Consider the following 22,957-nt stretch of genomic DNA (forward strand, 5'->3'; position numbering starts at 1 on the left):
CTGACGCAAAAGGTGTCATGGACATCGAGCTGATAAAAACTATAAACGGCTGCAGCCTTTTTGTTTTTTTTGCACGTTTTACAGCCAACATCTGTTCCAAACATTTTTTATAGAGACGCCTGATCCGTGTGCTGTCGGCCCTCTGGGTTTGAATCGGCCCCAGCTGGATCTGTGCGATCGCTCGGGGGGGGGGGATCTGAAGCCATAGATGACAATTATATCAAGGAAGATGTTGGCATTTGAGCAGACAGACACTGAATTAGCCTCTGCAGAAAGGGCACATCTTATCTGTTCATGCTGTGCGGTCTAAAGGAGGTGTTACTCCACGTCCTTCAGATTACTGCGCTGTAGCTTTTCCCTGACCTTTATCTTTATACTGCTTATTTAAAATGTGATAATTGACTGTTTCCTACAGACAGTTACAGCGCCACATGTGTTTATTGTTGCTGCTGTTTGTTAAGCGAAGTTCTTCGGGCCATTAGTGACGACTCACGAAGCAGCGATGACACTTTCGGGAATGAAATGTCAAAGTCGAGGACCTCTCTTCTCCAGAGTCTCCGCAGGCCACGATCACGCCGGTCCAGAGCTAGATCAGTTTGAACCGTGATCACAGGCAGCGAGTGCTGAGACAGCCGGTAGTCGTGCCGTACTGTTGCACTATACAAACTTTATTTTTTCAGACGCCTTTTCAAACGACTGTTATGGACCACAGCTGCATCCATCCATTCATCAAATCCCGACTTCTGTCTGCCTTCATGTGTTACCTGTAGCAGCAGTCTCTCGTCTCCAACGATGGCGGCTTTCCTCCAGTCGATGACTTCAGAGAAAGGAAGCTCCCAGCCGTTACTAAGGATCACCGGGATGCACGCCGCCTGTGTGAGAGGAATGAAACCAACATGACGAGAAGCTCGCTTGTTGAAGCATGACTCCAGTCTCACAGACGACCACTGATTGATCGTTTTATTTAAGGTAAATCTGTCTGCTGAAAAATCACCATGAACACAATTCTTTCCTGAACTGGAAAAAAAAACAACACACATCTTTGAAGACGTCGAGCAGAAACACAATCATATTTTAACATGTTTATTCTTTAAGGGCAGAGTTGGTCATATATATATATATATATGCAGTGAATTGTTATTTGATCAAAAGAAAAAAAGTTTAAAAAAAACTATGAACCAAAAGTTTTGCGCTGAGAGGATCTATTTTTCCGTCCATTGAGAGATTTATCCTCTTGAATTTTTTTTTTTTTTTTTTCCTGTCTGAGGAGACTCTTTCAAATTGTTCCAAGTTCCAGTTTTTGCAGAAACAAATGAAGCTGCCAAAAAGATTAAGGACAACATTTAATGTATTTATATTTCCCAGTGTGCATAAGTATTTAGAGGATTCATTAATGTGAAATAATTCATCAGGAGCTGCTTCCACTCCCCACAGGAGGTTCTGTGAAGAAGTAAATTCAGTGTATAATGAGGGGTCTTTAAACATTTTTAAACGTGGTTAATGGACAGAAGTGGATTTTTGCCCTCTGCTGTACGGTGTAACTCTGTGCTAACGACGAAAACATGTTCTTTTCTAATCAATTATTCCACTTAGTGCCTCACTTATAAGCCCGTAGGGGATTTTAGTCATACTCTTAGCTTTAATTCTATCACAGATTATTAATGAATTGTTTACGGAAGACAAATCCTGTTATCGGAGAAAGCAGTTTGGATTTAAAATACTTCAGAAAGTCACAAGGTAGGATTTCAGTAAAGTGGACGTATCTTAACGGTTACAGTATATAAAACGTTTTTTCAAAGCTATGTTGTTTTTTTAATCTTGTTTTATTAGAAAGTGGTGAAAGTGAGTGATTTAGCATGAAAGAGTTTGAAATGCAAACAGCGCGGACAACCTTCATTTCCAAGAAATCCCAGAGTGTTCTGGCTGTATCTGACTTAAATGTCTCAAAATAAAGTCAGTGAAGTAGTTGTCATGTTGTTTGTGTTGTTCTCTGCGGGCAGAGAAGGTCTCGACTGCGTGTCCCCTTTAATCTACTTATTAGAACCTGCAGTAAGGGACAACTTTGCCTTGTGTGAGTGCGCCCCAAGACGACCGAGGACACTACGTGGAGGAGCTGGGGGTCGAACCTGACCTTCCGATTGAGGGACAAACGCCACATTAGCCCCTTCTGAACAACTTTTCCAAATGATCCAGTCGTAAAATCACCTTCAGGAGTCACATATCACATATCAACCTGCCATGGCTTCAGTTTGATGACGCGCCGTATGGTCGGATTTGTGTATGTGTGGTCTGAAGTTAATGGAGAAGACTTAGTTACTGAAGACGGATTTACTGAAGAAAAAAACTTCAGTAAATCCGCTATTTCATTTAAAGTTCAAGTTGGACTGGAGTCGGCGTAAAGTGAAGCCATGAGATTAAAGGAGATCCACAAAATGCCGAGTGCATGATCAGTGACATGTCCATGCAAATTCTCACCGCTTTGATTAGTCTGGCTTTGTGCGATGTCTCTCTCTCTCTTCTGTTCTTATTCAATCCCTTCTTCACCCTTTTACTTTTATTTATATTTCTCTCTTCTGTGCTGATTCCTGCAGAGTGATGATGAGTACACCTTCGCTTTATTTTCCGTTTTTTCACCTTTTCTTCTTTTCTTTTTTTTCACCTTCCTCCCAAACAGGTCAGCTTATCTTATAAAAAAAAGCTATTAATATAATTGACATGCCTTAAACAGGAACGTTTAATTAAAATGTAGCTCATTAATCCTGCCACTCATACTTGCCATTAGTTTGTGCGCCTTTGATGGAACATAAATCATTGATTTTCCACTGTCAACGCAAAGTCTCATCCTTTCTTTGTTCTGACTTTTGATTAAAAACAGAATATTTTGACGGCCAAAAATTCTAATTATACTCTAAAAAGAAGTTGAAAATATTTCTTGATGATTATGAGAGGAATTCATGAATGTGTGGTCCATCCTCTCCGTCTTTCCACTTTTTTAGAAAGTGTGAGCTCAAACAGGCCGTTTGGAGATTTTCCCTTCATGACATCACAAAGGGCAGTAGCCCCTCCCCCTGGGTGGGTGACACTCCCACAGGTAGGTGTTTGTTCTGCCCTCTATTTCCGCCTTCTCACAGTAAACAGTTTGAAAGACTGAGCCACCCGAGCGCTTCCAGTGAGGGGGGGCGTGGTCAGACACAGCTCATTTACATATTTAAAGCTACAGACACAGAAACAGCCTGTTCTGAGCAGAGCTGAAATAGAGGGGTTTATAGACATGATCAAACACAGGACCAGAGTGGATTTACAACAAGACACTTCACACTTTAAAGTTATGTATGTGACCTTTAATGTCTTAAAGTATGAATGACAGAAGATAAGTGGTTTGCAATCACACAGTCCCCAGCAGCACACATACATAAATAAACACAGACAGACCTGAAGGGCCTCCAGGAAGCGAAAGGATCCCAGTCGTCTGCCGCGGGGCACCAAGCAGAAACTGGAGTTGTGGAGCAGCTCCTGGTAGTCGAACCTGCACACAGAGAAATAACTAAAGGTTAGAAGAATACAGAAGTACATAAAAGCAAAAGGGAAATACACCCCAGAACAATTACGGAAGAAAGGGGTTGTGTTACATGAAGCACCTTATCCTGGAGCACAAGCACGACTTCAGTCAGCACTTGTTTTAAATAGATCAAAAGCTTCATATGGGAACATTGAGATCTTGAAAATAAAAGTGTCTACAAAAATGACATCTTTTATTCTCAAACACTCTCGATAGAGACTTAATATATGGGCTGATAGTTGAACTGTTCCTAACAGCCCAAAACTTGAGGAATATGACAAGTCAATACTGTCTGGAAAAAAGTCGCAGACTTTAAAGCTCTGGTGGTTTGTGTGTGTGTTTTGTCTATTTGTGTGTCGGTGTGTATGAGTGCACATGATCTCAGGGCTGGCCTGAGGAGATTTCTGATTGCAGCCTAATCTGTCTGGGGATCAACTGTCCCTGCAACCACACAACCAGACACCTGTGTGTGTGTGTGTGTGTGTGTGTGTCCACCTGCCTGAAAAGCTCCCTCTATATGTGTGTGTATGATGAGAGAACATCTCAGTTATCACTTGCTGCCGCCACTGTGCGTGTGTGTTTCCGTGTGTGTGTGTGTGTGTGTGTGTGGATGAGAGCAGAATAAGATTCCAGGTGTCCAGTTTGTTAGCCTCTGACAAGGTCATCGTCAAAGGAAATCCTCAGAGACAGACAGACACACACACACACACACACACACACACACACACACACACATACAGCGACCTACCGTCACACACAGGGATGGATGTTTGAGAATAAAAACACAGTTTGACTTCAATCAAATCTCACCTCCCCACAAAGCTCTTCTGTGTAAGAATGTCACTTTGCATTCATTCCTGCATGATAAGGTTCTGTGATGCCATCGAAAAACTCAAGTGATAAAAAGGCAGAGAAATCTGCAGTTCTTTCAGTCCACTTGCTTTTAGCTTTGTGTTCTCAAGCGGCTGCTATCAGGAACCTTATTGTTCACTTAAACAAGTGTGCAGTGTGCGTGCTACAGGAGAAAACTGCTTCTTCTGTTCATGTGCAAAATAACTCCTCGCCTTCCTGACGTCAAATGGACGAGTTAGACAACAGCAGCCCGCACAGTGTGTATCAATGAAAAGGACTTTAGCCACCAAATAAACGTGATTAGTTCTTCCATTTTAAAAAGTGCTTTAATGATGGGATGAATCGTATTTTGCTTCTTCAAGTGGGCTCTCGAGGAACTGCAGTTTTTATTTACAACTCCATATTGACTTTTATAAAAGTTTGCTGGGGGGCTTAAAACTCACCTCAGCTTCATTTATCAAACCAAAAGTTAGTTGAGACAGAATTTCCGTCAATGAGACTCCAAAATCCTCTGCAGTTACAGATGAGTTAAGACTTATTCAATTCAATTTCAAAAAGAACAAATAACTCTTCTATGTGAGTTAGCCACCTTGTTAAAATAATGTTCCAGTTGTATTAAAGCTGTCACAGGTCACCGGTTACACTTTCAGGGGCCGAAGTTGCCTCGATTCATGTTTATTGGGGGCAACACATGTTTTTAAAAATAAAGCTGAGTTGAGTTATTTTAGTTTGTAATTTAACAGCCATGACATACAGTAGGGAGGTGAACGTTTAATTGAAGAAGAGTGGATGCAGCTGGCTCCAGGTTCTCACTGGGCGAGGCAGCTTGCATTGCAGTGGCTTGCATCATGATCGTTCTGTGGCAAAGACTCCAGCTTCTGAAAACGTTGGAAGCCAGATGGGCCAAGTGAATCATGGAGCGTTGATATGAACCAGGCGATCTCTCCGACTGCACTGCGGATCAAACCCCTGGAAACCCACACGGCTCTACGATTCTGCCCGGCAATCATATTGTTTTTTTTTAGGGTGATGGATGATGCAAAGAAACTTGGGGTAAAAATTCTCTAAGGTGGATATACCAGTCTTCATAGGCTCTCCAGTGTTTTTCTTGGTCTTGACATTGATTGACTCTGCTGCTCCAGCGCTGATGCCTTATCATACCTGTTTCTTGGTAGCCCAATGTGCCCAACCATGACTACGTGTTTCCTCTCAGAGATTCAGAGTAGTGGCTCGTGCAAAAACCCCCCCCAAAAAAACAGCCTTCCTGTCTATTCTGGTTAAGACATGATATGGCATTGGCATTACTTATTGTCAAGTTTATTTGTTTAGCACATTTAAAAGCAGCTTCATCTGACCAAAGGGAGTTACAGGCAGTGCATAAACACATTTGGGGTGGAGCGTGTTTTCTTAGATACTGGGAACTGCAGGACAAACTATCGGTCCTCCGTTGCTGCTCCCACCCTCTGAAACTTGGGAGGGACACTCTTCTTCTTCAACAAAACTCTAAAAACTCACTTCTTTCACATCGCCTGCAATCAATAACTCCCATCCTTCCCCCTTACATTGATTGTTTTTTTAAATTTTGTTTATTGGTTGTCTGTTTGATTTTTATTGTCAACTTAGAAAAGTGCTAAAACCAGTGTATTATTATTATTATTATTATTATTATTATTATTATTATTATTATTAAAAGAAGCCAGTAGGGACACAATATTGCTTTTAAAACCCATCAGATGTAAAAACAACAATATGGCACAACCAAAATTAGCAATAACCAACTTCAAAAAGGGGAATCACAAACCCTTGGATGACACTTTTTTTTTTTTTTTTTTTACAACGGAGCTCTCTGCCAATACTACCAAATTCAGTCCTTAAAGCGTCTTGACCATCCAACCTTTCCCCAAAACCAGACACCTCTTCATGCTCTCTCTGCTACAGACTGCTATTTATCTGTCCACTCACTGTATTTTAAGCGGAAAAGGTCAGCGATCAAGGACAAGCACCGGTCGCTGCTCCTCGTCAGGAAGAGAGGGGCCACTTAAATGTGAGAGAAGCCCTTTGACATTAATATAGTGAGAGTAGACCCCAAGAGAGGGACCGGGGAAACCAAGCGTAGCTACCAGGGAATCCCAGGTGATCCCAGTCAGACATTTTGGCTGCCGTCTTAAAGACTGTTTTTAGAGTTTATTGTATATAAAGTTACGTGTGGTTTGTCAAGTTTGTTTGCTTGGTGCATAGCTTACCATCAGTACTCCTTCACCTTGTCCTGTTGACCTTATCTTACTACAACAAGGAGCAACATCTCAGGAAAAAATAGCTAATGAACATCTAGTCCTTTAAAAAAAAAAAAACTTATTGTCTTTGGCCGCAATCTATAAAAACACATCTTAGTACAGCTCGTAGATAAAGTGTAGGTGCAGAACTTTGTGTGGATTCAGAGTATTTCTCTCTGTTTGTGTCCATGATGGAAACAGAGAGACAGACAGGAGAGACGGCGAGCTGGATGATACCCAGAGCGAGGGGATTAAAAATCAATACGTGCCTCTGAGAATCACTCAGAACAATTTAGCTGAAAAACAAAAGAAATGGTGTAAAGTAAAAGACTCTCTCTCTCTCTCTCTCTCTACACTCGACACAGTTTCGCTGAAAACAATATGAAGAAATGTGAAGAAAAAACATCAATTATAACACGCCAGTCATATGTGAAGAGAGAGACATCCGTTAAAGGGCACGCTCACAGCAGGCGATCTGTACCGTGTCCCAGCATGCTTCACTCTCCAAGTCCAGCCCTGGCACGGTACGGGACACGTTGGCCTAGGAGGGCTGCAGAGAAAACTCAAGTCTGTAAATCAGCCTGTTGTTTATTCTTTTTTGATTCAGTGTTTGTAAAGTGTTGACTTTATCAAACACATGCGTTCCCCTCCAGAAATGATCATCGTCTTCTCACTGTATTTTCATATATTTGTGGTGCGTTTAAGGACCACCCAGCCCTCTCTTAAAATCCTCTCCTAATCTCTGCATGCTGTACTTTCATCCTTTGTTCATTTCTCTCTCCTTTTTTTGAAAACGGAAGAGCACATTTCTCACTGCGCGTTCAAGTTGTTCAATTTATTTCCATTGTCTCGTAAATTGCACGAGCGAGCAACATTTCTGCCCCGTTCGCTCTTTTATGAACAAACGTTGTTTTTCTCTTCAAGGACAAATCCCGGTGTGTGTCTCTGCTGGATAATTAATGGAGCCACACAATATATGTGAGGCGTGTGTGTGTGTGTGTGTGTGTGTGTGTGTGTGTGTGTGCTCACATTTGTAGATATCAAAGTTGAGGACATTTAAAGTTTTACACAGTTTTTTGTTTTTCTAATGATAAATGTTGAATCTTCAGACTCTGATGAGCGAAAATAATAATCTTATTTTAATTTCAATATCTTCATCATTAAAGTTAAAGGATGTTCTCGACTGTTTTATTCTATATCCCTCTCTAACACCGCCTCATCAATCTGCTCTGTTGATCAGCGTTTACTCTTTAAGTAATAAACCAACAGCCAATCTTCCTGCATGTTGCTGTCGGCCTCACTACCCCTCTGAGTGCATAAAGTCCTCCTGACTGAGTCGACTTTGCATAATGATGTGTTCCTAAACTCTTAAATAAATCATTTTTAACGCTTCCACGAGTCTCTCCTGATTGACATCCTAATCATTACACAGCTTCAGTCTCCTGACGTCTGTTCGGATGCTTTTATGTCACATTGTGGCGACACAGAACCGTCACATTATACGTGTGCCCCTTTTCCCCGCTGACTCCCATAATTTGTCTTCTTCTTTTTCAACTCGACGCGGCCTGAAAAACAGAAAACGAAGCAGAGGGAGGGTGAGCTTTGATGAATTTAGCCCAAAATGGAAGTCACACGGAGAGGCACCATCGGCAGATTAAGATGTGAAGCCCTTCTGATTTACTGAGTCAGGCCAGGAGCTGAGGGGGATTGTGTGTTCCTGTGTGAAAACGTGTGTGTGCATGTGTGTGTGTGAAAGAAGTTGATTTGGGAAAGGAGCGAAATATTCCTGGGAAGTGGTGGTGATGGTGGTCTCTGACATAAACTCTGCTGACATAAGATTGTTGGAAGTTCTTGTTTAGACATTTAAGACAAAAAGTATTGATAACTCAGGACTCTGAGGAGCCATTTTTGTCACGTTTGAGGATTTAACTAAGGTAGAGGAGCCAGCTGCAGAAAGATTAAAAAAAAAAAAAAAAAAGATTTATTTGTAGAAAAGCCAAAGAGGCAACAAAGCCCTTAAAAAGTTTGAATGAAAAACGTCAAATGCAAGAGAAGAAAAAACAAAAGGATTAGCCACGAGGAAAAAATGACAGGAACCAAGCACAGGTGTGCAAAACAAAACAGGTGAAACTAATGAGCAATCAAAGTGGAGGCAAAACAAAAAGGGAGGCTTTGAAAGGAGCCAAGTAACACGAGGGACAAGAACTACAAAATAAAACATCCATCAGTATCTTCCTCTTATCCGAGGTCAGGTCGCGTCAGCTATAATCAGATACCCAAACCACCTCAGCTGGCTCCTTTCAACGCGAGGGAGTAAAAAAAAAAAAAACCTCCTTTTGGTTGTTTTGATCTTATTCTTTTGGTCACTAGCTACAGCCCATAACCATCGGTAATAAAGCTGAGGGGGAAAAATCTATACAGCATAGTATTGCGAAATTTTGTGTGGCGATATTACATTGTCTAATTGCGACTAAGTATCAATATTTTTAATATGATATTTTAGATATGTTTTGGGGGTCAAAGGTCATTTAAACTGAAATACCAACTGTTCAGATTGTGAGGTGCACTCAGCCTTTTACAGGGTTTGTCAATCTGTCGGCTTCACTCCCATTGTGTGGAAACCAAAAGATCCAAACAATTATTGGTAGTTGGAAGCGTAGTGGACATAATGTGCAATCAGATAAGCTTTAATTGCAATATTTTTTATCGCAATTCTCAGCATGCTGCAAAATGTTTAAAATCGCAACAGAATCGTATCGTGTTCTCGAGTATCGTGGGGAGTGGAACGAAGGTCGACCGCTGAAAGGAAAACTTTGCCTTGCAGCTCCCTCGGTCCAGCACGAGGCCCACATTTACTACTGACGCCGAGCCAATCCGTCTGAGAATCTCACGATCCATCCTGCCCTCAAAATAAAACAGGAAACGCTTAAAGACCAGCAGAGAGGAATATAAAAGTAATAATAATAAACACAGGGAGTGAATATCTCAAGACTTAAACTCACGGCTCTGACAGAAAAACCAAGACTCAAACACAGGACTGACGACTTTCACACTCAGAGTAACTGAAACAACTCAAAGCACACAGTTGTGGCTCTTTATTGTTTAAACTACGGGAGGATTGATGGTCTACAATCTAAATGACGTGAGGACAATGTTTGTGCTGTGACAACTTCCTAGCCCACTCTGCGAGCACCTGGCACTCTGGAGTGTGTTGGAAGCTGTTTAAAAAGCCTTCAGAGCATCAACAAGCTATTTAGTCCATCATCAGAGAGCGTGGCGGGGAATGTGTGTGTTTGTGTGTGTGTGTACGTGTGCTGGAGTGTGTGACAGCGCGAGTGTCTGCTTTCTGGCACGGTTAGTCTTGATAATGCGTCTGCCCACATTAGTGCAGAGGCGTGCTCGGCCAGTTAAAAGCTTTGCCATTGTCTCCAATTTGTAGTCAACAAATCACAGAACTCAGAGGCCATATGGAGAATGTTTAATGCTTTAATGGCTCCTGCTGCAAACAATGGCAGAAATGGAGGCCTGGGCCAAAGTGATTCAAAGCTTTCTATTTTGTGTGTATGTCTCTGTGTTTCTCTTCAAGTTGACCAGATGTCAATACAAGCATGGAGATATTCCAAACTGAGGTGAGCTGCTAAAGTAGACTTACGTTTGGGTTAAACAAAAGCCGGAGGAGGTGAAGGCTTCAATTTGCATCAAATTAAAATATTTGTCACGGCAGAAGCTGTCAGAAAGCCGATCCAACAAACAGCTGTCCCGAATACTTGACGCCCCACGACTCTAAAAATACACTTTTCCACCTTTGAAAAGTTGTTTAATGAATGGGCACCTTTGGCCAAGTGGACGGAGAGCTGGTTTGAATCCGACCTGTGGCTCCTTTCCTTTCTGTCATTCCCCACTTTCTTTCTCCCAAATTTCTGACTGTATCCACTTCCCTATTCCAGTAAAGGCACAAAAAAAAGCCTCCGAATAAAGCTGAGGAAAAGTAGTTTCAAAGTCAACAACGATGAGAATGGTGTCTCTCCAATCTGCCCCTCGGTCCTCTGCTTTTAGCACTGTAAGCTTGAGACAGAGTTAAAAAGAGAAAAAGACAGAGTACATAATGTTTTGCCAGTAGCACAGTTGGTGAACTCAGATTGTTATTCATACTTGAATTTCCCTCGGGATCAATAAAGTATCTGTCTGTCTGTCTGTCTGTCTGTCTGTCTGTCTATCTATCTATAACATTGTGACTTAACGTTAGGCTGTTTATTGGTGTCATAGAGTAGCTATCTTGTGTTTAGTTTAGTTTAGTTTACAAACAAAAGAAAGAAAGAGATTTGTCCGGGGCCAAAGCTTTTCTCTACAATGAGCTACAGACGCTAGCAGAGTCATGTTTGCTTCAAATCTGGGAAAATAACTGGACTACATCAGTCCGTCTTTGGTTTTTTAACACCGACCCTCCTCTGCCGGTTAATAAATTCACACACAAGCTGCATTAACTGCATTGTGTGTTTTGCACACAATGCTGTGCAGTTGCACTCAGAGTCCATCGGTGGGCGCCAAATCACACCGAAGCCAATTCCAACGTAGCGTTGCTTTGAGGAAACTTGTAACATAGACAATGACACAAAAATGAATAAAGCTGGGACAAAATTAACCAGATTTAACAAAAACCCAAATCAGCACAAAACCCACGGATTTCTGTTTTTCAGCTGTTATAAAGTCAGAGTAGAATTGAGAGACTGACCTGTGTATTAAGATATTGGCATGCTGGATCCAGACATTATGTTACGAGATGCGATCAGGCAATTGGAAGAGTTAGAAAAACACTCCATGCTATGCTAAGAGAGGGGAATGTTTTAGTCATGATAACATCGTTGTTGGCATTTTCACAGCTGTAGCTAAATAATAGAAAAATAAAATGTCTCAGTCTTGTCACATGACTCCCTTTATCTTCTTTAGTGTTTTCCTCCTTTTAAAAGGTCACCATCATAATTTCTGCAACGATGGAAACATCTCGAAATTTGGATGGATGGATTTGATTTGCAGACCGTCGTGATAGAGCACACACGAGCGAGGGAGCGAGGGAGGGAGCGAGGGAGGGAGCGAGCGAGGGAGGGAGGGAGGGAGGACACTTTTAACCGGACAAACATGACTCAGAATGAAAACAGCGGGGAAAAACAACTTGTGTGAGCGTCTTTGCACTCATTTGGACCGAAGCTCTTTTCTAGTCTTCTGACAACTCAAAGTGCTCTTACATGGCAGGTCACACCTACACTTTAACACACTAATGGTAGAGGCTGCTGTGGAAAGTGACCATCAGAATTCCCATTAATACGCAGCAGAGGAAGAAGTAGGAGAAACCTTGGAACATGTGTCTTGCCAGAGGACACATCAGACATGTGGCTGCAGGCGCTTGGGTTCAAACTCCCCCACTTCCTGGTGGACAGACGGCCGTCAGAGCACGAGGGCCCGGCCTCCCAGAAGAGGTTCATCAAAGTTACATTAGAAGAAAACTACAATGAAAGAGGTTTGAAAAGAGCTGAAGACAGGTGGCACGACTTGACAAAAACACCTTCACTTCAAGAGTGCGTTTGAGGGGGAATCATTAGCATGTTCAACGCTGTGTCGCTGTGTCTTTGAAAGTCAGAGAATTCCCATATTTATCACTTTGTGTGTGTGTGTGTGTGTGTGTGTGTGTGTGTGTGTGTGTGTGTGTGTGTGTAACATCACAGTTGAGACGGTTTCCTTCTCTGGCTGAGTTAAAGTAAAGGTCTCTGGGCTGCTATTAAAGTTTAATGTTCCAGACTGCCCTGGTTCAGAACCTTCACTAATATTTACAACCCAACACACACACACACACACACACACAGCTAAAACACACTCTCTCTCACACACACACACACACACACACACACAGAGGTTATAAAAATAGCACACCTTCACTGGAAATATAAACGCTTCAAAGTTATCAGCTGCTTTTGGCAAGCACAAGTGAACCGCCCCAGTCCCACCTTGGAACATGTGACCCAAACAGACACCCGGGGAGGGCTAACGACTCCGCGAGAAAACGAGGTCAACGACTCAGCTGAAGACTCGCGTGTGACTCATCCTTGATTATTAGCATGCTTATTGTACACGGAGGCTTTCATTTTTAGCTTCGTCCGTCAGATCTGAAGAAGCCCTCTGGAGGAGAGGTGAAACGTCTTCAAGATCTTCAACCAGGCCACGTGCCTTCGGATCAAGCGTCAAAGTTACTGCGAGCTGGATGACTGAGAACTTACAGATATCTTATATTTAAGGAAGGAAGATTAAAACAAAAACAAAAAAAGTTGTAAAAAACGTCTCTCAAGTCAAACTAGTCTCTGTTAAAAAGATTTGCTTCCATCTAACCAATGCATTCCCCCGACATGTGCCAGTGCCATCTCTTTTACAACATTTAAAGGGATACTTCACCCATTTACTTGAAAGTTTTCTTCATGTGATGCAAAACGCGTCATATTGCATCACATGAAGAAAACTTCCAGGCAAAGAAAAACATATTTTTCTCGTCTCAGGGCAAAATGAGGGCTGGATTCACGACCATTCAACACTACTACCATGTTTCTAATGATACACAGCTTCATGTAAATGGATGAAGTATCCCTTTAAACTCTGTGCTGTAAGCCTACACTCAGTGAGTGGACTTTATCTGTGGGGTTTCCCCATGTGCAAAGATTCTACCAACTCATGTCTCAACAGGAGGAAACTTTGGTTTAGTAATGACGCTGCGAAGGAAAAGGCAGAACCGATGTTGCTTTCCCCCTTGAAACCCTCAAACTTTAAAAGGTAAATTAATTTTAAATATTCATAAGAAACATGTGCCCTAATAAAAGGACATTTCATTGTCCCCCCCCGTCCCCACAACTCAACCGTATAAAAAGATGGACAGCCAGAGTCAAACCTCAACTGGGTGGTCAAGTGAGGACCTCCTTTTTGCCCTTTTCAGTGACTTCAATTTGACTTGTGTGTTTTCTGCACCAGAGCAGCGAACAGCCTGTCACAACACAATAACACGGGACGATTTGGCCTTGGATCCATCTAAAAAGAATTTAGTGCTATCCCGTACTCATTCAAGTGGGCCGTGGGAGAGATGTTGTCGGGTAGACATTCTCGCACAAAACAGGTAAAAGCTTTCTGCTGTTAACCAATCAATTGTGACCTTTCATGGTCGACATCCTCTCGCTCCCTCTGCTCCAAGGACGAAAAATCCCTTCAAAGTGGGTGAAATAAAAAGCAGCAAACAGTGCGTCTTTATTTCGCTTTTTTTAAAGCACAGACTAGCAGGTGACCAGTTGACATTTTCCAAATGTTATTTTGTGCATTATCAACAGGTGTGTGTGTGTGTGTGTGTGTGTGTGTGTGTGTGTGTTATCAAGACTATGAACATTCATGGCCATTCTGAATGATAATGTGTCACAAGTGAAGTTGCACAGGTTGACTCCAGACTGGTTGAACTTCACTAGGATATTTAACTCTGTCTCATGCATGGCTCAAGTTGCTTTAAAGATGGTCTGAGTGGAAACTTCTGTGGAGATTTGGAGGCACTGGTTTCTCGTTAATTCATAGAAACAGAGCAGATTTCCAGCACACATCTCTCTCCTGTATATTTTAACGTGTTTCTGAACAAAACACTCTTAGCGTTAGCGTTGACGTAAAACTATAAAATGTGAACCCTCTCTATCTGTTTGTCCGTCTATCTATGTAGCAGCCAGTCTCCTCTGATGACTAATGCCTCACTGACACACACACACACACACACACACACACACACACACTCACACACACCCTGAAGGACTGTGTGGATGTGTGTTGTTAGGCACCATTAGCACCCTCCATGAGCCCCTGCAGGTTTCAGAGGGCCAGGATGGAGGAAGATGTCTCTGTGTGTGTGTGTGTGTGTGTGTGTGTGTGTGTGTGTGTGTGTGTGTGTGTGTGTGCGTGTGTGTCAGATAGTGTATTAAAGCACTTAACACATCAGTCCCACTCCATATTCCCCGTTGTGTTCCTTTTTTTTTCCAGATCTGCTCTCTGAGGCAGTAATCAAACGGAATAAAAGGAATCACATTTTAAAAATATGAGTTTCAACGTTTACAAAGACACAAAATTATCAGAAGAAACAAAAGTTAGAGACAAACAAACAACAAACAGCAGCCACTGATGGGGATGATGATGCTGCAGCGTAATCCTTCTCCAGCTGATTCTTTAGTTTTCTGATAATTCATCAGGTGAACTGAATCATATTGATTAAACCTGAAAGCCTCTTCTTGATTCAGCATGGCAGGTTCACAGTCCACGCACTGAGATCCACTTATGACCGCAGACACACACACACACACACACACACACACACACACTCCTCACACTCACATGATGGAAAAATAAACTGGTGAGGTTACACTCAGTGCATGAAGCCAGAAATCAATAATTCTGAAAACATGCCACTTAAGTCTGCGACGCGCTCTGCCTCTAACTCTCCCCGTCTCCTTTTAGAAAAAGAGAAGACGTACAGTCACACCCCCCCCCCCACCACCCCCCCCTCCCCCCCAAACACTTCTTAGTTGTCCCCGTTTCCAGAGATGACGACAGGCGTTAAACAGCATCAAGCAAGAAATCTGAGTAGTCTGCTGCTGAATTATTAAACACTACTAAAGGTAGCTAACACGAACATGCATATATGCACAAACACACCAGTATATCACGTCATGCGGAGAAACTGACAACTTTGATCAGAGAAGGCACAGAGAACATTTTCTATTTCAATACCGACTCTGTCTGTCTTTGCTTTTCGAAAAGCTCTAATTATTTCTACATACACAGCGATGCAAAATAACCAGCAATAAAAAAGCAATTGCTGTGAAATTTAGAATTAAGATTGATTGTGGTCAGTGGCGAATTTAAGATTGTTGGGGCTCTGGGCAAAAAATCATTGGGGGCCCTTTAAGTTAGCTGTCATTCGTATTTTCCTCTTTCTTTAATCAGTCCCAAACAGAACATTCCTCTTAATTTTCTTCCATTGACAATAATGCATTCAGCTCTTATCAGCACAATGAGAGACAGTGCTATCAGACAGGGGCCCCCTTAGGTAGGCAGCAATTTCGCTGTGGTCTAAAGTTTGTCAGCAGTTGGGGGACCTGAGCAGTTGTCTTCCTTGCCGACTGACGAGCAGCGCGTCTAACTGTGGTGAAGAGGGAGCTGGAACACGTCTCTGAGGAGAGGGACGTCTGGGTTGACTTACTTACTGCGCCTGCTTCCACCGCGACCGGACCCCGGATGAGTGGAGGAAAATGGATGGACAAACAGATTTCTAACACTATCGTTAGTGTGTACATTATTAAAAAAAAAAAAAAAAAAAAAAAAACGCCCGAAAACATGACAATCTTGTATTTTAATAAAGTTCTTACAACAAGTGTTAGTGGAGCCTTTTCTCGTCTTTAAGCCTTTCACTCTTCATGCACCTCGTGGTTGGTCAAGTTATGTAAAAACGACTCTGCTTCTTGAGGTAGTTTCAACAGGATCTGTGAGTGTTGCATCCGCAATGACGTAACATTGTGTGCTCCAGTGTGTGTTTGCATCACGGCGCTGCACAAGCACGAGAGGCACAGCATGTTAACACACACACACAGGGAGCTACACACACACAGTGTTAGATTTGCTAGCACCGAGGTTCATGCACTGTTACGCCTCTGTTACTAAATCAAATGGTGGATCAGCGATGGAACAGCTTCTCCTCTCCATCTGTGCCAGAAGAGGCGTTACAGCAGCGTAAATACTCTGCAGTAAAGGTCAACATGCAAAGGGCTTAGAACGTTTTTGTTTGTTCTTATTTTGGGGATTTTGTGCCTTTATTGGAGTGATAGGACAGTGGATAGAGTCGGAAACCAGGGAGAGAGAGAGAGTGGGGAAAGTAACCACAGATGGGACTCAAACCTAGTAGCCCATCTGAAGGACCACAGCCTCCAAACACTGCACCACCAGCGGCCCCCTGGGACTTTTATGTGGAGCTGTATGAATATACAGGAAATCATGAAACTAGCTAAAGACAAGATTCTTTCACAAATGTTAGCACTGGCAAGATGGTGAGTGGTGGTAAAAGTTGCATAATGCATCAATATTCAAACCTCAGTCAACATGTGAACTGTACTCAAATGCTGCACTGACTGATACAACAAGGAAACTTCAATGTTGGTGTTAGGAAAGACACTTTTTGTGTCCATGTATGTCAGTTACAGAAAAATTAATCACTGCAAATATTAGCTCTAGTTGAGCCATGGCACTCTCCAAATTGACTTTAGCAGGAAGTGATTTGCAAAGCAAAAGTATTGGAACAAAAAACTTCAACATTGAAATCCCACTTCCTGCTCAGTGTTTCAAAAATGTACTGATTCATCTTTCCACTGGTCACACAATACTGACACTGACAAACAATGATGCACAGTTTTCTCCATATTTAGCCTTGATTTCGTACGATCACATGATGATCATTACTCATTATCGAAAGACGGGAAACACAGATGGTGAAGCCAGCGGCGGGAGATCGAAGGCTGTGCTCTTGTTGGCTGTAGAGTGATTTATATCCCAGTCTGTATTTGTATACTGTGTGTGTGTGTGTGTGTGTGTGTGTGTGTGTTGCCTCGAGACACACCAGTTTTCTCAGTGAGGAATGAAATGTCCGGGACGTCATCAGTTCCTATATTGATTTTCCTGCTCAAATGCTTAATTGAAGTTGTTGGGGTATACATAATTGAAGTTGGTTCTCTCAATCACTCTCTCTCTCTCGCTCCGTTTCTCTTTTTTTTTTCTCCAACATTAAAAAGAGAAAAGCTATACTTCTTCCTCCTCTCCATCCTTTTCCCATTTCTTTTCCAGAGACAAGTGTTAATGGGGCGGCCTGTGGCTGTGTAGTTTTGATGGAGTGGCGGGGTGCAAGCGTGTGTGTTTTTGCGTGTGTGTATTTGTTTGCGCGTGTGTGTGTGTGTGTGTGAGGTGTGTGTACATGATAGATGTGAGTAGTCCATAGAAGTGTGTGTAGGAGGAAATGGCGGAGATAAAGGACACAGTGAAGTAGCTCTGAAAAACACTCTCTGCCATTTAATGCGCTGTGTATGTGTGAAGCCAGCTACCTGCATCATGTGTATTGAGGAAGTTCCATTAAATGGCTGCTCACGTAATATCAGAGATTTATACTAAGATGGACTAATGTACTATCTCTACTGTACAGCAGCATCCATTCATCCATTTATAGATGATAAGATGTTTCAGTTTTGAATGGAAAGTGGTACTTTTTCTGTTGATTGTCTGGCAGCCCAGCCTTTCATGTAATATTTTGTTGAAAAAGGTGTTTTAGTATTGAATGTGTTGAAAAATTGGTCTATTTTGAAAAGTTATTTAAAAAGGTTAAAACAAGACTGAGAGACTTTGTCACATAGACACGCACTCTTGAGAAGGGGAATATTTTATTTATTTTTGCTCAAACGTCGTAATTAAAACAAACGACTGATTTATGTTGAAGCTTTATTTTGAGAGTTTGGATTTAATTATTTGATGTGAAAAAGAGCAAACGTAGCACCACCATAGATCGCTCTGTTGACATTCGGCTCCGAGCAAACTAGTGGAGGAGCAACGAGAGGAAACATTATACACACTAAACACAAGAGCCAGTTTACTTTCCATAACCGTGGAAACCACCAGTGTCTGCTTTGAATTGACACAAGAATCTCCACATGATTGAGCTGCGCTCGGAGGTTATGCTAATCAATGCTAATGGCAGCATATTAACAAGCTTTTGAGAATACTTGGAGGGGTTGGAGGTCTCCCCCAGAGCATTTTTGCACCATGAATTTCTTTTCCTGCATTCATATATATATATATATATATATATATATATATATATATATATATATATATATATATATATGCACAACAGTTTAAAAATACGCTTCAATATTGTGTCCTATTTTAGTGTTCATGGAGGTACATTTTCAGTGATTACTTCATTTGAAAACATGACTTTCGTTTCTTGTGTTTCTGTTTTATTTTAGAAAAAAAAAAAGAATTCCTACAACTGTAGCTTCATGCAAGAAGCCTTTAATTATAGCCTATGTAGTTTCTTATGAGAGTAATAGATTTAGATATTTTACATTTTTAGGATCTGGAAAGAGACCGTTCTGTTACAACCCAAATTTCAAACCTTAACTTTGCACACTTTAAATAAACATTTCTTGCGTTCTGTGCGTTTGGACGATCCTATTCCGGCACACCGCTACATGCAAACCTCAAAGGGTGATATGAGCAGGTGACAGGGGTCACCTGTGGACATGGTAGAGATGGTTATTATTCCTGTTGTTCTGAAAGAACTATTCAAAGGTGAAAAAGTTAAAAATTTCAAGACTGGAGGCTGCTGCTTGTGATATGAGCTGTTGATGACTGTTCTTACACATTTTTTTTCACGTATTGATAATTGTGCTGAAAACCTTTCACGTGTTAATTGTTACTGTCATGAAAAGTTGATACGGAAAAGTTGATAATGAAAGTTAGACTGCCTCGCACTCTTCACGAGAACAAAAAAAAAAATCATTCAACAAATATGAACACGTAAAAATTCACTTGGGAATGAATGGATGTTTCTCGATGTGTTTGATTGGGCATGAAAAAATTCAGAAGCATGACGTGTTTTCTAAAATAAGTTTTCTAAAATAAGAAACCTTGTTTCTTACAGATCATACGTAACCATCTTCCATCAAAACTGAAATGTGATCTTTCCACTGTGAAAATGCTTTCGAGGTGGCATTTCACTTCTCTAATAATTTCTCCTCCTTCTCTCTTAGGAGATCCACGTCACTCTCAGATTTTCTTCTTTTAGATAATCTGCATCCTTATCTTCACAGATCATCTCTGCTCCCTGTTAGGCTTTGATTTCTTTCCTTCCTTGCCTGTGCCACCCTTCTTCTATTTTCAGTCAAATCCTCTCCCTCATCTTTTCCAGAGGATCTGCTTTGGCATTTTCCTTTCTACTTTTGAATGACCTTTCTCGTATCTCTTCAGAGATCTTCTTCTCCACTTCCTTTCTTTTTTAGCCAACTGGCAAACGTCCTCCAAGACCAGAGAAAGTCTACTGTGGTTTACCCTGGCAGATGTCTCAATTCTTTACAGTGTGCAGTAGGTAATTTCATTATAATGGCCAAACAGCCTCGCTGGGGGAGTATGTTCTCACAGTCAAATTGATATCTGTAAATAAAAGAAAATACATTTAAAATGTGAAATCATTCTTTTATGAACAGGCAAATAAAAGGACAAGAAATTATGAAAGGTCAAGACTTATTTCCCCCTAAATCCAATTACATGCGTTGATTCTGTAAAAACGCCTGCACTTGCTCTAAAAACCTTGTAAAACTGCAAAAACCTGTTGTTTCAAATCATCATTCGGCCTGAATGATGATTTGAAACAACAGGTTTCACCCATCCTGACTTATTTGTTCCGACTGCTTTTTTTTTTCTTCTTCCTTTTTCACCATGCTCACAGTCACAATCCGGGACAAACTCACACGTGTTACCGTCACCGCCGCTGAAAGAATTGGTCTCACCACACCCAACCTCGCAGCCTTGAACCATGTGGCTATCACACCTATTGCAACCACAATCGAAAACATTCGAAGACATCACACACACACACACACACACACACACACACACACACACACTTAAATCTGCACCTTACTCTTCTGCCCTCGAAAAAGCACTGTCTAGTCTTCTGACTAAAGAGAAAAGGGCCATACAAGCTCGAGTCCATTTACTCCACTCTGCTCTGTTTCAAATAAGCACCCCAGACTCCTTTCTCCTGTGATCTTGTGAACTCGTTTGTATAGCTGCTCAGGGCTGTGCTCACCCCTCCAGACACAGACCTACTGGTGTGACTGACGGAGCAAAACTGATGAAACACAGCGTGGGAAAAGTGCAGGTGCGGGGTGTATTGTATACCAACTCAAATATGTATACAATACATTGTCTGAAGCTAACCAGACTTGAGTAATGACGAGTAATGATGAGCCTTACAGGAGAGTTTATCCATATTACTTCAGTAAATTAAGCAGAGCTTGAGGCGTAGTGATCAAATCACGACTCGCAGAGCTTGAAATGGAACAACTGAAGAACTTGTGAGCGAATGACCAAAGCAACATTTGATGATACAGTTCAGCTAATCAGTCCACAAAACGTGTCAATTAGCCTGATTATCAGCTCAAGACAACAACAAGTAAAGTTTATCCCACAGAAACATTTGTAGCATTGACTCATTTGTCTCATTACTGCCCATAAATCATTTCTCCATTGCAGAGAAGTTTAAACTCAGACAGGTGAGGTTATAAGAAGCGGAGGCTTCTACACAGCTAATGAGCTAAGCTAGCCTCCTTGAGTTGGGTTGTATTTACTCTGGAAAGTGTGCTGTCACTATCCACACTTCAGTATAAGAATCCCGTAATTCAAGAGTTTCACTTCAATTTCATTGTATTTTTTTATCCAGGGTAACAAACTTTTAGCTAGCACACAACTCCTGCAAATACTGAAGGGGTATTGTTCTTATTATTTATCAAAAAGGGGATAAATTATAATAAAGTAAATGTACTGCTACTCCTCTCACGCAGTCTTTTGTCTCTGCAAAGACGGCAAAGACGCTAGGCTGCAGATATTTAGCTGCAGTCGTTTACTTAAATTCAGAGACGAACTTTCAACAGTCTGATTTTGTCTAGCCACTCTTTTATCAACCATATTTTTTCTAATTTCTGTCATCTTGCAATGTGAAATGCTCGTATTAATCATCAGATTGGATGGCAGTGAAACCCCATGGGGAACAAATGAGAGCTCAACATCTTCATTATTCTGTCTGTGTGCTGATCTCCTGCTGGTCTGATTCATTACAGAGAGAAATAACTGCAAAAGTGATTACAAGCTGAAATATTCAGCTGTTGCCATGTTTTTTATTTTTTTATTTTATTTAGCTCTTAACACAGTTGGTTAAATATATCAAACAGAAAGGGATCCAAAGAGTCATTGGAGATCACAGTGATGCTTTATTTCTCTTCATGTTATTCAAGACCTCTCCACTAAAAGCACCAGATAATTCACCCAAATACTAGTTTTTATTCAATGCTGGATAATCACCTGTGATGCATTCATTGTTGTGATCGAGGTTTCTGCCTGACAGCCACAATCATTCTGTCTTTCAAAAACCTGCTTTTTAAGACTTGGTTTCTTCAATCAATTTTATTAAAAGTACTTCAGCTTTTGTGAAGCCAATGTGTAATAGTGAAAATGTAAATATGTATGTCCACTGATGCTTAGTTGTAATTTTTGAATTATTTGGTCATGTCATTGCTTGTTTCCCTATAGTCTGTTTTTTATTTGTATTTATTTTAAAGTGTTCATGTAGTCTAAATACTTCTTTATGTGTCTCTCTCCCTTTTTGATTGCCTTCATCAGTTTCACCTGTCTTTTCTGTCTCATCTGTGTTTGATTGCTCGTTGTATTTAGTCTCTACATTTCTGTCCTTCAGTGTAAAAACTGACATTATCAAACAAAACCGTCGTCATTATCAATATCGTCATTAATAATATCATCAAGGTTGAAGGTGTTCATGAAAGAGCCGAGACTTTAGTTTTTTTTCTGCAGTTTGAAGCTAAAAATAACGAACTACAAAGTTATACATTAAATCCTTCTCATTTAACCCACATTTGTGATTAATTTATTAAAAAACTTGAGATTATCAAAAGGAATGGAAAATGATGTGAAGGATACCATATGTGTGTCCATCTACTTCAGGTTTATAGGACAGGGTGTATACATGTATGGATATGGATGAATAGTTATTTGGTGATATGGCATGTTAGGAGTTCACGAGATAATGGACAAGTGTAACGGAAAAGTATCTCCTGATGTTGTATGTTTTATGTGTGTACTGTGTATTTCAATTTAAAAAAAGTTACAAAAAAAATAAAATAAAATAAAAAGATGAAACTATCTCGTTGCCAGGACGTATTTTGACTCTTTTAGGATAACTGAGATAAACTGAGTGTGAGGATAAGCTCTCATCATATAAGCAGGATAAATCTCTAAACTCTGATACTACAGCTCAAAACGCGACAGAAGTCAACAGAGCTGTTAATCATGTTATCACAATTTTTATAGCATCAAATAATGAGCTCAAATTCATCACCGAAATTAACACTCAGGCATAAATCAGCATGATATAAACTTA

General features: G+C 41.1%; 1 protein-coding gene across 1 annotated transcript in view; it reads right to left on the reverse strand.

The window, feature by feature from the left end:
• Nucleotides 1-22,957, reverse strand: part of LOC306836073 (exostosin-1) — a 154,344-nt gene that overhangs the window by 34,857 nt on the left and 96,530 nt on the right. Inside the window, exons 3-4 of the mRNA XM_079362973.1 lie at nucleotides 3,433-3,526; nucleotides 765-872 (exon numbers count right to left, since the gene is read on the reverse strand). Coding sequence (XP_079219099.1) covers nucleotides 765-872; nucleotides 3,433-3,526 — 202 coding nt within the window. The remainder of the gene's footprint in view (nucleotides 1-764; nucleotides 873-3,432; nucleotides 3,527-22,957) is intronic.

This window comes from Symphodus melops (assembly GCF_947650265.1).
Source record: "Symphodus melops genome assembly, chromosome: 1".
NCBI lineage: Eukaryota > Metazoa > Chordata > Actinopteri > Labriformes > Labridae > Symphodus > Symphodus melops.